General features: G+C 38.0%; 1 protein-coding gene across 1 annotated transcript in view; it reads right to left on the reverse strand.

The window, feature by feature from the left end:
- The window catches only part of FAT1 (FAT atypical cadherin 1), a gene marked incomplete at both ends in the record, with an annotated part of 100,846 nt that overhangs the window by 22,587 nt on the left and 64,210 nt on the right, over positions 1-14,049 (reverse strand). Inside the window, 6 exons of the mRNA XM_084231088.1 lie at positions 170-403; positions 1,209-1,362; positions 4,175-4,371; positions 4,891-8,958; positions 12,637-12,847; positions 13,262-13,537. Coding sequence (XP_084087214.1) covers positions 170-403; positions 1,209-1,362; positions 4,175-4,371; positions 4,891-8,958; positions 12,637-12,847; positions 13,262-13,537 — 5,140 coding nt within the window. The remainder of the gene's footprint in view (positions 1-169; positions 404-1,208; positions 1,363-4,174; positions 4,372-4,890; positions 8,959-12,636; positions 12,848-13,261; positions 13,538-14,049) is intronic.

Consider the following 14,049-nt stretch of genomic DNA (forward strand, 5'->3'; position numbering starts at 1 on the left):
TAAGCTAAAGAATTCATTTTATCTTAATACTGAGGAACTGACTAACCACGAGTTATTCAACATTCATGAGGTCAGATAAGCTAGCCAAACTGGATTTGGAATGTGTTTCAAGACATAGGTTCCTAAGACCTGGGTGCTCAGCATAAGGCACACTTCATGAGGATGATACCTGCATCCGCGTCTGAGGCCTGGACTCTCGTCAACAGCGTTCCAGGCTCCGTGTTTTCAAACACGGTGATGGTGTAGGGGTCAGCAGAGAATTCAGGGGCATTATCATTTACATCTTCCAATGTCAGCACAATATTAGCCTGACAGGATCTTCCTCCTCCATCTGTGGCCTTGACTAGAAGATTATAAATTGCTTGCTCCTCACGATCAAGGGGGGCTAATGTTTTCAATTCACCTAAAAACAAACAAAAATAAATGGACTCACTTGTAATTTAAAATGTGAACTGCAAGAGCACATCTTATTTTTTTCCCCATTTTCTCTTACAATTAGAGAATCTGAACATTCTTTTCTTAGAACAATTTTATCAATGAGTCAATAGGTTTATGAATACAGTGAGTTCCGGGGCGCCACACACTGCCAGGTGCCAGCACTTTAATTCACAAAGATTTTGAGGCAGGGCCTCATGCATTATCTAACATGTCACAAAAGCAAAACAGCTGCCTGATTTACTAAATTTAACCTAAAAATTAGATTCAAAAATTAGATTCATATGTTCAGTTAATACAGGGTGGGCTAGGGTGAATGGAAGGGTACTTAAGAAGAAACTGTTACTTGATGCCAATTTTAACAAAATAAAATCAGAAGAAGAAAATAATCCAGCAATATAAACACTAATAACTGAGTCATTTTAATGAGTATGTTGAATATAAACTTATGGTTAGGAATGAAAGAAAACAAGTTCTACATAAAATAATAAAGCAGAAAGTTTGAAATGTATTTTAACTTTGGAGTTTTTTTTAAATGAAGTTGATATAAACAAATTCTAAAATTTAGTATTTGGTTCAAGTAAGTTTTGGTAATATTGTTGCTGTTATCTCACCCCACATTTTACATATTAAATTGCCATTTCGATTTCTGTTTGTACCACAGTAAATTTTCAAGAATAAAATGTAATTTCAAATGTTGCATGTGATCTCAAACCACCCACACGTAATTTTGTTAGAACACAATTAATTTTGCAACCAAACTCCATCATTACCTGTGTCTGGATTTAGCTTGAATTTTTCTGCACCTGGACCAAATAATGTGTAAGTAATTTCAGCATTGGAACGGATATCTGCGTCTGTAGCAGAGACCTGCATGACCAACTTCCCAGGAAAGGCATCTTCTGGAATTGTCTCTGTATACAGAGTCTGCAATGATTTTAAGCAATGTCATTAACATAAAACATTAAAAGTCAAATGACTCAAGGCAGTAAAGGAAAAGAAACCATTTAACCCTGGCAACAGAAAACACAGAAATGACTAAAATTAAAATCCAAGGTTCTTTCAAAACTATTTTTCATTTAAAACAAGGAATCATGTAAAAGTTAATAACGCCATAACTCTGATAGTCTAATCTGACTTTCAACCTACAGAATTCTGAATAATTTAATGACTGAGTTGGTTTCATATTTAGTTTAATTTGAATTCTTACGAGAAAATACAAGCAGTGCTTCACATCAACCTAAAACTTGGCAGAAAGATTTTTACTTTATTATAATTAGTCTTTTTCCTGGTCCCTTATTTAGGTTTTCTAAATTCCAGCTACGATTGAGACCATCCAGTATTTTTCTTTTTCTTTCTGGCGTATTTCACTGAGCATGATCCCTTCCAGCTCTATCCATGTTGCTGCAAATGGCATGAGTTTTTCTTTCTTGATTGCTGAGTAATACTACAGGGGGAGGGGGAGAAAGGAGGACGATCAAAACAGGAGGGGGTGGGGAATTGTACGGGGACTATAACCAAGATGAAAATGCATACATTGTGCAAAAATGATGTAAAAATATACATTAAAAAAAAAAAAATCCCAGAAAGGGTTTGGAAAAAAAAGGAACCTGGCAGAAAGAAATGCCTGTTATAATCTACTTATTTCCAATGCAGGAATTTATTGTTTGCAATTGTTTAAATAACTGCAGTTGAGAGAGAAGCAATCCATGGTCTCGGAACAATACAAACACTGCAATGCCACAAGGGCAAGGGATGCTTGGCTAGCCCCTTCTATTCATTACTGCACTTGTGCCTGACTCCCCCGACCCCCGCCTTTACATCTCACCTAATTCTCAACAAAATGAATGGCTATTTCCAGTTCCAACTATTTGGAAATCCATACCATGAAACAAAACATATGATTTTGCTGAATTTATTTTCCTAACATGTGCTCAATTTTAGGTAAACTACATTTTATGACTCATGAAACAGGATATTTTGTAGTACTGGTGGTTTCAAATGATCCAGTCTCCTAATTTTATTATTTCCCCCAAATAATATAGTACTATATCCAAATAATATGAAAGTGTTAAAAACCAAAATAAAGTTTTCTACATAATATATTATATATCTCCCCTCAGCCCCAAACACTGTCACCAAAACGTGTAAGAGAGGGATTTGAATTAAATCCTCATCCCTCAGAAGTTCCATGTCCCCTTCTGGACAGATTTAATATCCATTTCCCTAAAAACAGCTCCACTTTTTTCTACAACTACAACACATCTTATACTCACTGCTACTCCTCCAAATCACTTTGCCACCTAACTCAGCTTTCCCTAACCTAGCACATGCCCTCCTTGTACTCCCAACTCTTTTCACTGGCCAAATCTACTTTGTCATTATAGCAAATTCTTTAAGCTCCTGTAGTCTGAGTGCCCACCCACATCCAAGTACTGAGAGTACCATCTCCAAGCCCATCACGGATCCACATGGTCTCTCAGATTTCAATTTCCCTTGTAGCTCTGCCACAGCTCTGCTCACTATCCTGTTTCCTCGAAGTTCTCTCCTCCTCCTCTCTGTATATGCTGTGTTGACATCATTCTCTTCCTTCCAACGCTTTCCCCCTTTTTAATTCCTTTCAAATTCATCCAATTATTAGTTTTCCAGTTATTAGTTTTTATAGTAAAAACTGTAAAGTTTACATTTCCTTCCCTAAAATCTATCCTTAATTTCACCCTCTCTAAATGTCTAAAGAATTCACCTAAATGTTATTGCCCTGACTTGCCAAATCTGAATGGAACTTCCTCTAAACCCATTTTCCACTACAGGCTCATCTTTAGTCTTTCTCCTAATCACTTGTGCAGGCAACCTCAAAGCCACACTAAGCACACTTGTGACACTGTGACTCCAGGCAGGGACTGTTCCAGTCTTTCCTCTGTAGTCTTTTGTCTTCTCGTCCCTGTTGCCATTCTGCCTACTCTCTGTAACTCCTTATTCTCTCCTTGTTTTCACTCTTCCTCATCCACACGGACACACCACCACCACCAAGTTCATCTCCTTTAAGAAACTCTTGGTCAAGTCATTCCCACCTTTCAACTATAAAAGGATTCAGAGAACCCAGCTTCTCTAAGATAAAAGTTCAGATTTTCTGGAATGGCCCTACCAGTCTATAATCACGTTCCTCCTCAATGGCATTACCTTTCCACTTCTACTCCTGCTTCTCTCATCACCACCTGCCAAGGGCTGGGCCCAAACCCTATCTCTTAGGGCGCTTACTCATCCGCAGCCCTTGAGGCCTCACCCTGCAGCCTGGGCTGGGCACCACTCAGCTTTGGTATATATCCTGTTGTCATATTAAATGATGAGCCCCACAGCAGCAGGAACCAATCATTAACCTCTTAGTTCCTTTAGTGTGTAAAAATGCCAGTATCTAAAAAACAGACTATTAAAACAAAAGAGAGCTTTGTATAAAGGACTGCCGATTGGCTACTTCCCCTAATGAAGGGAATCCCTGCATTTTAAAATACAGCTGTGGCTCTGTCCATAGTTTACAGCATTATTGAGTAGTTTTTAACCTGTTTAGCATTCCCCCAACTAGGTCTGAAGCTATCCTAACTCTTATCCCACTTACTAGTCACTTCTACTTTAACAGTAAGAGATTACAAAACACATTTGAATCACGCCACAGGATAATCCTATTGAAAGGTTTAAGAAAGAAAACTAACTTTATAATGCATAAATTTAAAGAACAACCTACCTTTTCACAAACTGGACTGTTGTCATTTGCATCAAGAACTTTTACTTCAACTATAGCTTTTGACGAGAAGGTCCCATCAGTTGCTGTTATAGTCAGAAGATAATTGTCCCTTTTTTCCCTATCTAGAGGCTTCTTCACATAGACCTTCCATTCATTTTGTATATTTTCAATAGCAAACTGCCCCAAAGGATCTCCTCCTGTAAAATGAATTAATGAAGTTGATGGCTAAATTGGTTCAAATAAGAAAAATAAATAACACGAGAAATAAACTGCCCAAAGATCATATCATATTATAGTTTAAAAGAATTAACATTTATAAAATTCCATTTAAGTTGTGTATAACTTACCCATTTACCAAAAAATCAAAGCTTTAAAATGTATATTTGAACACAGCATCAAATCATAAAAAATATAGACTATAAACAAAACTTCAGTCCACACTGTAACTATGTTTCTCCTTTAAAGTATCATTATTTATTATATACTAAGATACTAAGTTCAACAGTATGAGTCATAAAAATTGAAAGCAGGCTAATGAAACTATACTAGCTCTGCTCCAAGAAACTGAAATTGTAGATTCACAGATGTAATTTTTACTTACTTTGGTTATAACCAACCAGAATCATCCCTTTAACTCCCCATTTCCACGAGTCTCAAAAAGTTTACTTCCAAAACAGTTTAAGTGTAAATTCAACCGCCTAGTGTAGATGTTTTACCTGTTATGTAATATGTGACTTGTTTGTTAATCTCTTCCGAATCAGCATCAGTGGTACTTAAGATGGCAATCACACCACCTGGTGGATCATCTTCACTCACGGTCCCTTTATAAATCTCAGCGGTGAATCGTGGGGGGTTATCATTGACATCGGTGACAGTAACATCCACGATGGCTGTGGAGGAGAGCTGGACCTTTTCCCCATGATCTGATGCTACTACTTTAATCTGGTAATTGTCTCTCTTTTCATGGTCAAGTTCCTTTAGGGTTGTAATCCAGCCTGTTTCCATGTTAATGGTAAAAGATTCGATGACTTCCATACTTTGTGACTGATCTAGACTGTACATAATCTGGCCATTGCTTCCCGAGTCTAGATCAGACGCCCTGATCTGGATGACTTTACTGCCCCCTGGCATGTTTTCAACAACAAATGCCTCATATGGGTTAGACTCCATGACAGGGCTGTTATCATTTGCATCTTTCACTTGGATACTAACATCTACCGAAGCTACCACCTCATACTCATTCTGAGAGCACCTGGCAAGGACAGAGAACTGGTACCACTTCGTTGTCTCATGGTCTAGACTCTTCTCCAGTTTCAGTCTCCCACTCTGTTTGTCAATCACAAAGAACTCATCTCTATTACTTTCAGGAGTATTCCCTTTGATTAGGTTATAAATAATAGTCCCGCTGTGTTCTGCTCGGATGAGATCTATTTCTGTTCCGATAGGCATGTCTTCTGAAACCGTATATGTATAAAATGGTTCTGAAAATTTTGGAAGTTGCATTTCTGGTGGAAGTATTTTAACATAGACTGGAACAACAGACTCTCTTGATGGAGACCCATTATCTACAGCTCTAACAAAGAAAGTAAAGAACTCATTTTCTAAGCCAATTAAGCTCTCCTTTGTAGTAATGATGCCAGACAGTTTGTTAATTTCCAAATTCTCTTTAACACTTTCAGAATCTGCTTCAATGGCATAGGTGACATCGGCATTGGATCCCTCGTCAGCATCACTTGCAAGAACTTTAATGACGGATGTCCCCTTGGGAGCGCTGGATCCGATGTTCACTTCATACTTGGTTGCCCGAAACTGTGGTGCATTATCATTGTCATCTGTAAGGATAACATTAATGGTGCAGAAAGCAACTTTTCCTCCAGCATCTTTAGCCATTAAACGAATTGAGATTACTTTTTCTGCTGGAGTTTCTCGATCAAGTTTTTCCAAAGTAAGTATCTGTCCCCTATCATTTGTGTAAAATCTGTCTTTGGCAAAGTCATTAACAATATGGTAAGTGATATGACCATAAATACCAGAATCCCCATCAACTGCTTTAACCTCCATCACTAAGGTGTGTGAGGGAGCATTTTCAGCAAGCTCTACTTCATATTCATTCTGAAGAAAAACAGGACTGTGCAAATTGCCTCCAATTACAGTTACATGAACCTGAGCTGAACTTCTAAAAACCCCATCAGAAACAGAAATATTAAGACTGTAAAATGGCTTCAAGGTGTGGCGGCGCATGTTGGAGAGAGTGATGATCCCGCTTTCACTGTCAATGACAAAGTTCTTATGATCATTTCCAGACAGAATGGAATATTCCAACTTGTCTAGGTCTGAACTATCTGCATCATAGGCTTTTACACAGGTGACAAAATGCCCATGTGTGGCATGCTCACTGATTCTGGCTTCATAAATCTGTTGGTCAAACAGAGGCGGATTATCGTTGAGGTCAGTGACGTCCACTGTGACAATCAATTCACTGCTCAAGGGGGGCATACCACTGTCAACAGCCTTTACAAAAATCTTGTGCTGCTGGAACTGCTCATAATCCAAAGTTCTGACCAGTGAAATGAGACCAGAGCTGCTATCTATGTGAAAATGTTCATGACTCTTGCTGTGATTCCCAAACATATGGTATGAAATGCCTCTATTTGGTTCTGAATCAGAATCTGTTGCTCTAACTTGAATGACAGAAGTTCCAATGACAGATGCCTCAGACAGGGTGGCAGCATAGGACTGGTGGACAAACACAGGAGGATTATCATTGATGTCTTCTACTATTAAGTCAACAAACACCTCAGCATGAGCACCTGTCAAGGAGTCAGTTGCTCGTATGCTGAGTTTATATGCTGGATGGGACTCAAAATCCAGGGGAGCTATAACATTGATCACTCCAGTGTTGAAGTTAATAGTAAACTGGCTAAAAGGATCTCCATCTGTGATGCTGTAGAACACTTTCAACCCTTCGGGACTGTTGGCTTGTACGTGGACCACGGGGCTGTGCATCTGGATATTCTCTGGAATCTCTGCACTGTAGAAAGGTTTTTCAAAGACAGGCATGGCTTTATTCATAACAGTGATTGGAACTATAACTTCAGCTGAAAAAGCTGGATTTCCTCCATCTTTTGCCACCACCGTGACAAGATATTCTTTATTTAAGGTGTCAGGTTCAAACTGTTTTTTCAGTGAAATTCCACCTGCAGATCCAATTTGAAAGTGCTCATGGTGTTCCTTGAGGTAGTAATGCACTTCCCCATTTCTGCCACTGTCTCTGTCCACAGCAGTAACATAGCGAATAACATGGCCTACCACAGTGTCCACTTTCACAACAGCATAGTAAGGGAGGTTGACAAACACAGGTGCATTATCATTTTGGTCTTCTACGGTGACCTTCACAACAACATGGGCCACTGCGGAAGGCTTATGTTCCTGAGTCACCTCTACCACCACATCAAATGCCTCCTGCTGCTCACGGTCAAAGGGAATGCCAGTGGTTGACAGAACTCCCGACGTGCGGCTTATTTTAAATCTTTGATCTGGGTTGAGGATATGATAAAACAAAGGCTCATTAATTGGATTTCCAATAGCTGTGATGACAGCTAATGTCCTGGCTTCCGTGGAATTCTCTTTCACTATTGCAGAGTAGAAATCTTGGGTAAACTTTAGTTGACTTTCCTTGCTTTCTTTCACATTAATTTTCACAGAGGTAAAGCTTGCAAATCTGCCATCAGATGCTCTGACAGTCAACTCATAGCGACTTCTTAACTGTGTTGTGTTTTGTACAGTTATGGTGCCAGTCTTGTAGTCCATAAGGAACTTCTCCCCGATGTTGCCTTCGGTGATGGAATACATTAACTGTGAGAACGCTCTTGAATCAGCATCTGTAGCATTTACTGTGATGATTTTTACTCCTTTGTATGTTGGCAGCAAAAGAGATGCTTCATATAATGATTTGGAGAACACAGGAGGACAGTCATTAATGTCAATTACATGGATAGTCACATTAGCTGCATATTCGGCATATAAGCGTGGTGTTCCCATGTCATGCACTTGTACAGTAAAATGGAAAGTACTTGTTTCTTCATAATCCAAACTTAGTACTGTATGAATAGCACCAGTGCTAGAATCAATAGCAAAATATGGGTGTATAGATGGTTCAACAATGTGATAAACAAGCAAAGCATTTGATTCTTTATCAGCATCAGTGGCACGAATCACTAATGGCACATTCTGGTCTGTTAGGATCACACTGTTAATTGAAGCTGATTCACTAATCAGTCCTATATATTCTGCTTGCATAAAAACTGGCAAGTTGTCATTTTCATCCTGAAGATGCACTAGAACAGTTGTGTTAGTAGACAAACCAGCCATGTTGGTCCCTTGTATTGTCAATGTATAAATGGGCAAAGTTTCAAAATCCAGGGCTTTCTGAGTGATGATACTTCCAGAATGTGGATTAATATCAAAAGCATCAGCTATATTTCCATCTTTTATTTCATATACCACTGATGATTGACTGTGGGCTGTAACCATTCCAACGAAACTCCCAATGCTGATAGTTTCACTAATTTCAACAGAATATTCTTTTGATGTAAACTTAGGAAAGGCATTGTCAGCAATTGTGACCAGGATATGCACAGAAGTGATTTCACTCATTGGTGGGTTGCCTTTATCTGTAGCCTTTACCATCAAATCATATTCCACTTGATGACTTCGATCTAATTCTTTGGCAGTTTTTACAGAGCCCAAGATAGGATCAATTGTGAAGGAATTTCCAATATTTCCTGGGATGAGAAAAAAAAGTAAGTTAAAGAAAAATACAAGGACCAAAAGAAGTAGTAGCTAAAGATGCAGAAACAAAGATATATTTTTAAATTATATTCCATTAAAATTGTATTATATTATTTTCTATTATATTTTAATATATTTTTAGAATATTCTCATTTTTAAACCCCTTTCATTTTTAACTACCTAAAACAAAGCAAACTTTTTAGTTTTGTGTATAAATTAAGCAAGAAACAGAAGAAATTTCACTGTGTACCTAAAGCCAAAACTGCCTCTCTAGTGGCTGAACCAAGAAAGTGTTGTGGGAGGACCAGACTGCCTCTGTGAAACAATTAATAGTTTTCCAAGAATCCTTCAAAATCCTCTGGAATATATTAACAGTTTCAGCACTTATGTGTAAATACTCAAGATTCTTACTTATTACGAAAGGAAGACTTCAAATTGTTCAGAAAATTTAACATACTTTATTAAAGTCCCTCTTAAAAAATATTCAAGAATTTATGAAATGAGTTTGAGTAATTTACCCCAATGTGTAATACAGATTTTTAAGAATTTTGACATTACTGTCTCAACATTTTCCAGATCAATTTATTCTTAAGTCAGTGGTTTTCAATCAACAAAGGGGACACTATTGTTGGTTAACATTACTCAGAGGGGCCGATAGTGCAACTAACATGCAGGGGTAGAGAGCAGGGCTGCTGTGTAACACCTTACAAGTACAGCATAGCCCACTATGAGGATTTTGGGCTCCAAAAAGTCAATAGTGCTGAGGCTGAGAAACTCTCAGATACACTGTTTTGCTTGCTGTTTGTTGAACCTTATCCAGCTATATCAAATAGCTATTATTAGATATGTGCAATTGGCTGCATTTCCAGCTCCATTATATTTCATAGTTTTGTATAATCAACTAAATTATTATTGAAGAAACCTGTGACTTAGTACAGTTTAAGTAGTTTACTATCTTTTGGACAGATCATGGCAGTTTAAGGTTCTTCAGATTCAATCCACCCATGACCGCTTCATTCCTTTTTTGGTCTATAAACAAAGGTCCAGAATGCATTATCACAATCATCGAACTGAATTTTCCCTAAGTGAACTATTACATTCACCCAAAACAAAGTTGACCTTCCACTTAACTGCTTTCTCAAATTCTGTTTTCCTCCAGGTGTGCAACCCAGTGTGGCATTTCATAGCCCACAATTACTTAGTGTGATTTGCAAACCAGGGACTTCTTTCTCCACATCAATATTAAGCACTTCCTCGACATTCTTCATTTTCCTTCTTTTTTGCATTTTCCAAAAATCATGGTAATTTTTTTCTGAGTCCACAGCCAGACTGGTTTTCATTAAATCTGTTGGCAATCTGTTCAGGCCTCAAGGCTGTGCCTAAGTTGGTGCCAAGGCAGAGGCCCAGGCTTATCTCCAGACCACTAAGCTCTGAGCTAAATCAAGTAGTACTTGGTTCACAAGTAGGGTCTCTGCTGCCTGTATCAGGCCTCAAAGAACTAATTTCTAGCCCATCTGTATTTGAGAGTCCACAATTTCATGTTCTCGCTCATGTTTTTAGGCAGTCATCAGAACCCAAGTTCCTTTCTAATCTTATCTAACCAGATCAAACCTTTGTTTCAATAAATGCTGCTCATCAACATGCAGTGTTTGGGTCTGAAAATAGCACTAGTTTCCTGAACTTTACTAAATGCAATCTGACACAATTGAGAAGCAGGTGATTATGAATAAACTGTTAAATGAAAAGTTCTATGACCATTTTGTAATTCCTACTATTCCAACACACACACACACACAACTGCATTTGGATGATAGCTATTTCCTATAAAGTAATTACTTAGAGCAATTTTTATATTACACCAAATCTATAAAACTTTAACATCCAAATTCTGTACTGGAATAGGTCCCTGGCATTATTTATTCTTCGAGTGGAGACACAGTTCCATTCTTGAAATACCAAATTACTAATCCCATCAGTCATTACAAGCATTTGAAAAATGCACATGCTTTTACTCAGGCACTAACAATCATATTTTAACCACCCAGTTGTAGAAAATTATGTGAAAGCTAAGGAAAAGTTTAACATTTTCTCCTACACAAACCCAGTCAGTTTGTCTATGAGATAATTATTTTATTGAAGTGCTCAGGCATGCACAAATGGAATTCACTGTTGTTTTAACAGCTACATTTCTGAACCAGTGGAAAAGGCTTCATCTTTATTCAAGGCACTAACTACACTCCAATACATTTTAACACTGCAACCACTGGCAGCATATGAGATCTTATTTATGAGCGATGGACTAAATTTGGTCATTTTCAGGGAAACGAAACTTCAAATATATTAAGGAAGAAAAATATTAACCCACATAAAACACATGGAATAAGTACTGATTTTTAAAATCACTGTCCATTTATTCAGCTTTGATTATATGATCTAAATTTACACTTCTATCAATGCTTAGAAGCAAGATACAATTTCTAAATATGTAAGGTATGGATTTTTTTTTTTTAAAGTCAAATGGAAGATCTCAATCTTCTAAAATCATTACAAGGATACATAAATGAAGGAGGCAATGCATCTCCTTGTACTAACAATGACACTGAGAAAGACAGAAGCTGCTTTCTTAATATTTGACCACTTATTCATAGTGCTTGACATGAGTGGAAAGTCCAAAAGCAAGGTGATTTCTGACTGTATATATCCCAGTTGTAAAAGCACATCTCTGTTTCAATCGGTGGCAGAATTCTTGTGTAAGAAATGTATTTGTGAGCCAATGGGAACCTCTACCTACCAAGCACAAGTATGAATGTTTCTACCATAGCACCTGGCACATAAAATGCGCTTATGTATTTCAGGGAATGACTGAGTGAGTGAATGGCAACATAAAGGAACACAATACTTCACCACAACTATTACTTGGTAAATCACCAGCAAGACTCATATCTTTTGCCCTATCACACCTCAAAGAAATGTCCAGGCCCACAGCTCAGTGGGTCTTCCTTGCCTTTGTTGTCTTGCCCAACCACAGCAGATCCCTTAGCTTTTCGCCATATTTCAAGTCCTAGTCCCAATCCAGGACCTACCACCACCACCACCACCCATTTCTGTGACTGAAACACAAATGCTAAAAGAATATGCACTGGAAGTGGCAGGAAAGTTAAACCTGGCAGGGTAGACAGTAAACGCAGGACACCCACATTGTAAGGTATGACCCAATTATCATTGGAGGAGTCAGCTCTCTGTCATGGAATACCTTGTTCTTCTCAAGAGAAAATATTCTGACTAAAAGTAAACTGCTAAATCACTAGCCCACTTTTTTTTTTTGAGTGTTTTGCATTAACAGATACTACAGAGGAACATGATTGAGTGGTTGAGTGGTTAAAGTTATTTTAGAAATTTTGAAATGGTCCAACAAAGTTTTCTTTACTTCAGGAATTCTCAGGGACTTGAATTTTGCTAAAATTGTGAATCTCCAAGAAAATTACCCAAATTTAGCTAGGATTCAATCTTTGTACTCTAATAAATTCATTTAAAACATTTCCTCTTCCAACATGTAAAATGGTAAGATCAATTTAAGCAATTTTTACAGTAATACAGAAATACTTCAACATTTACAATTTTAGAAAATTAGAAACATACTTTTATAAACCTATCGAGTGCTCCAAAAATACCTGATTCAATAGAGTAGATCACTTCAGCATTTTTCCCTTTGTCCTTGTCCAGAGCTGTAACCTGCAACACAACTGAGCCGACAGCTGCTGATTCATAAACCCGTCCTCTGTATGAGGAGCTTGTGAACCAGGGGGCATGGTCATTTGTGTCGCTGACATTGACCACAATCCTTGCAAAGTTGCGCTTTACAGGGACATCTTGATCTCGTACCTAGAAGAATCAATACATCATCATCCTGTTGGGGTTTTCCTTATAAGTGATTAAAAATTACTCTCAAACAAAATGGTGGAATCAGGGCCTCCCCGCTGGCGCAGTGGTTGAGCGCTGGGTTGCGAAGCTGCCCGCAGCCTCTGCAGCGCCAGTTCAATCCCCGGCTGCTCCCCGGTCACCGGAGGAGGGTCCCGCATGGCGCGCAGACCTCTCCTGCCACCCGCTGCTCCCCTCAGCAGTGTACTTCGGTCCTTCTGCCTGCTCTGCTCCCCGCTCCGGCTCTGGTGAATTCTCTCACCCTCCCGCGCTTCTGACTGTACCCACTGCTTGTATAAATAAAAAAATAAATAAAATATATTAAAAAAAAAAATGGTGGAATCAAGTGGCAACAGAAGAATGAGCACAAAGCCCTACCATGACAGTGAGAATATGCTGGTGAATGGCTTCATGATCAAGCTTCTCAGAAGTGTAAAGAGTGCCAGTTGCAGGATCAAGACGAAATTTCTTGAGACTCAATGGATCTATACTACTCTGCAGAGTATAGATCAGTTTGTTTTTCTCATCCTTATCCACAGCATTGATTTGCAGAATTTCTGTTTCTGGTACTGTGTCCTCAGGAATAACAACTTCGTACTTTGATGTAGAAAATTGGGGACGATGGTCATTTGTGTCTATTACTTTGATGAATACCTATAACAACAAAATGACTCATAATAATATTGCTATTTATGATGCTTTACTACTTAAAGAATAATCAGATACAGATTGAAAAAGGCTTATTTTTTAGTAAAATGAAATACAAGAAATAAAAGCAACAGAAACCGTGCATAAAATAATACCTTTAAAATATCTCATTGATGTATTACCACAACATGAATAGAATAAGACCTTTCTAAATTCTTGGAACTAATTTCAGAGAAAAAATGTAACATCTTTCACACATTGCTTTTTCAATGCAGGCTTAATCTCTGTCTCCACAGAAGAGAGATTACTAGACTGCTCATGTAAAATTAAGAGTTTACTAGGACTTATAGGTGACTAATTTCCTGTATCAGATTTGAAACTGCAACCAAGTTACTGAGATGACTATGTTACTACATATAGTATTTAAATTTCCTGTTCTAATCTTTGAGACTCCAAATTTCCACCCAGATTTTATATATAATGAAAAATTAGAAATGTGCTTTAAAATCCTAATTATA

The sequence above is a fragment of the Talpa europaea genome (assembly GCF_964194135.1).
Source record: "Talpa europaea genome assembly, chromosome: 4".
Classification (NCBI taxonomy): Eukaryota; Metazoa; Chordata; class Mammalia; order Eulipotyphla; family Talpidae; genus Talpa; species Talpa europaea.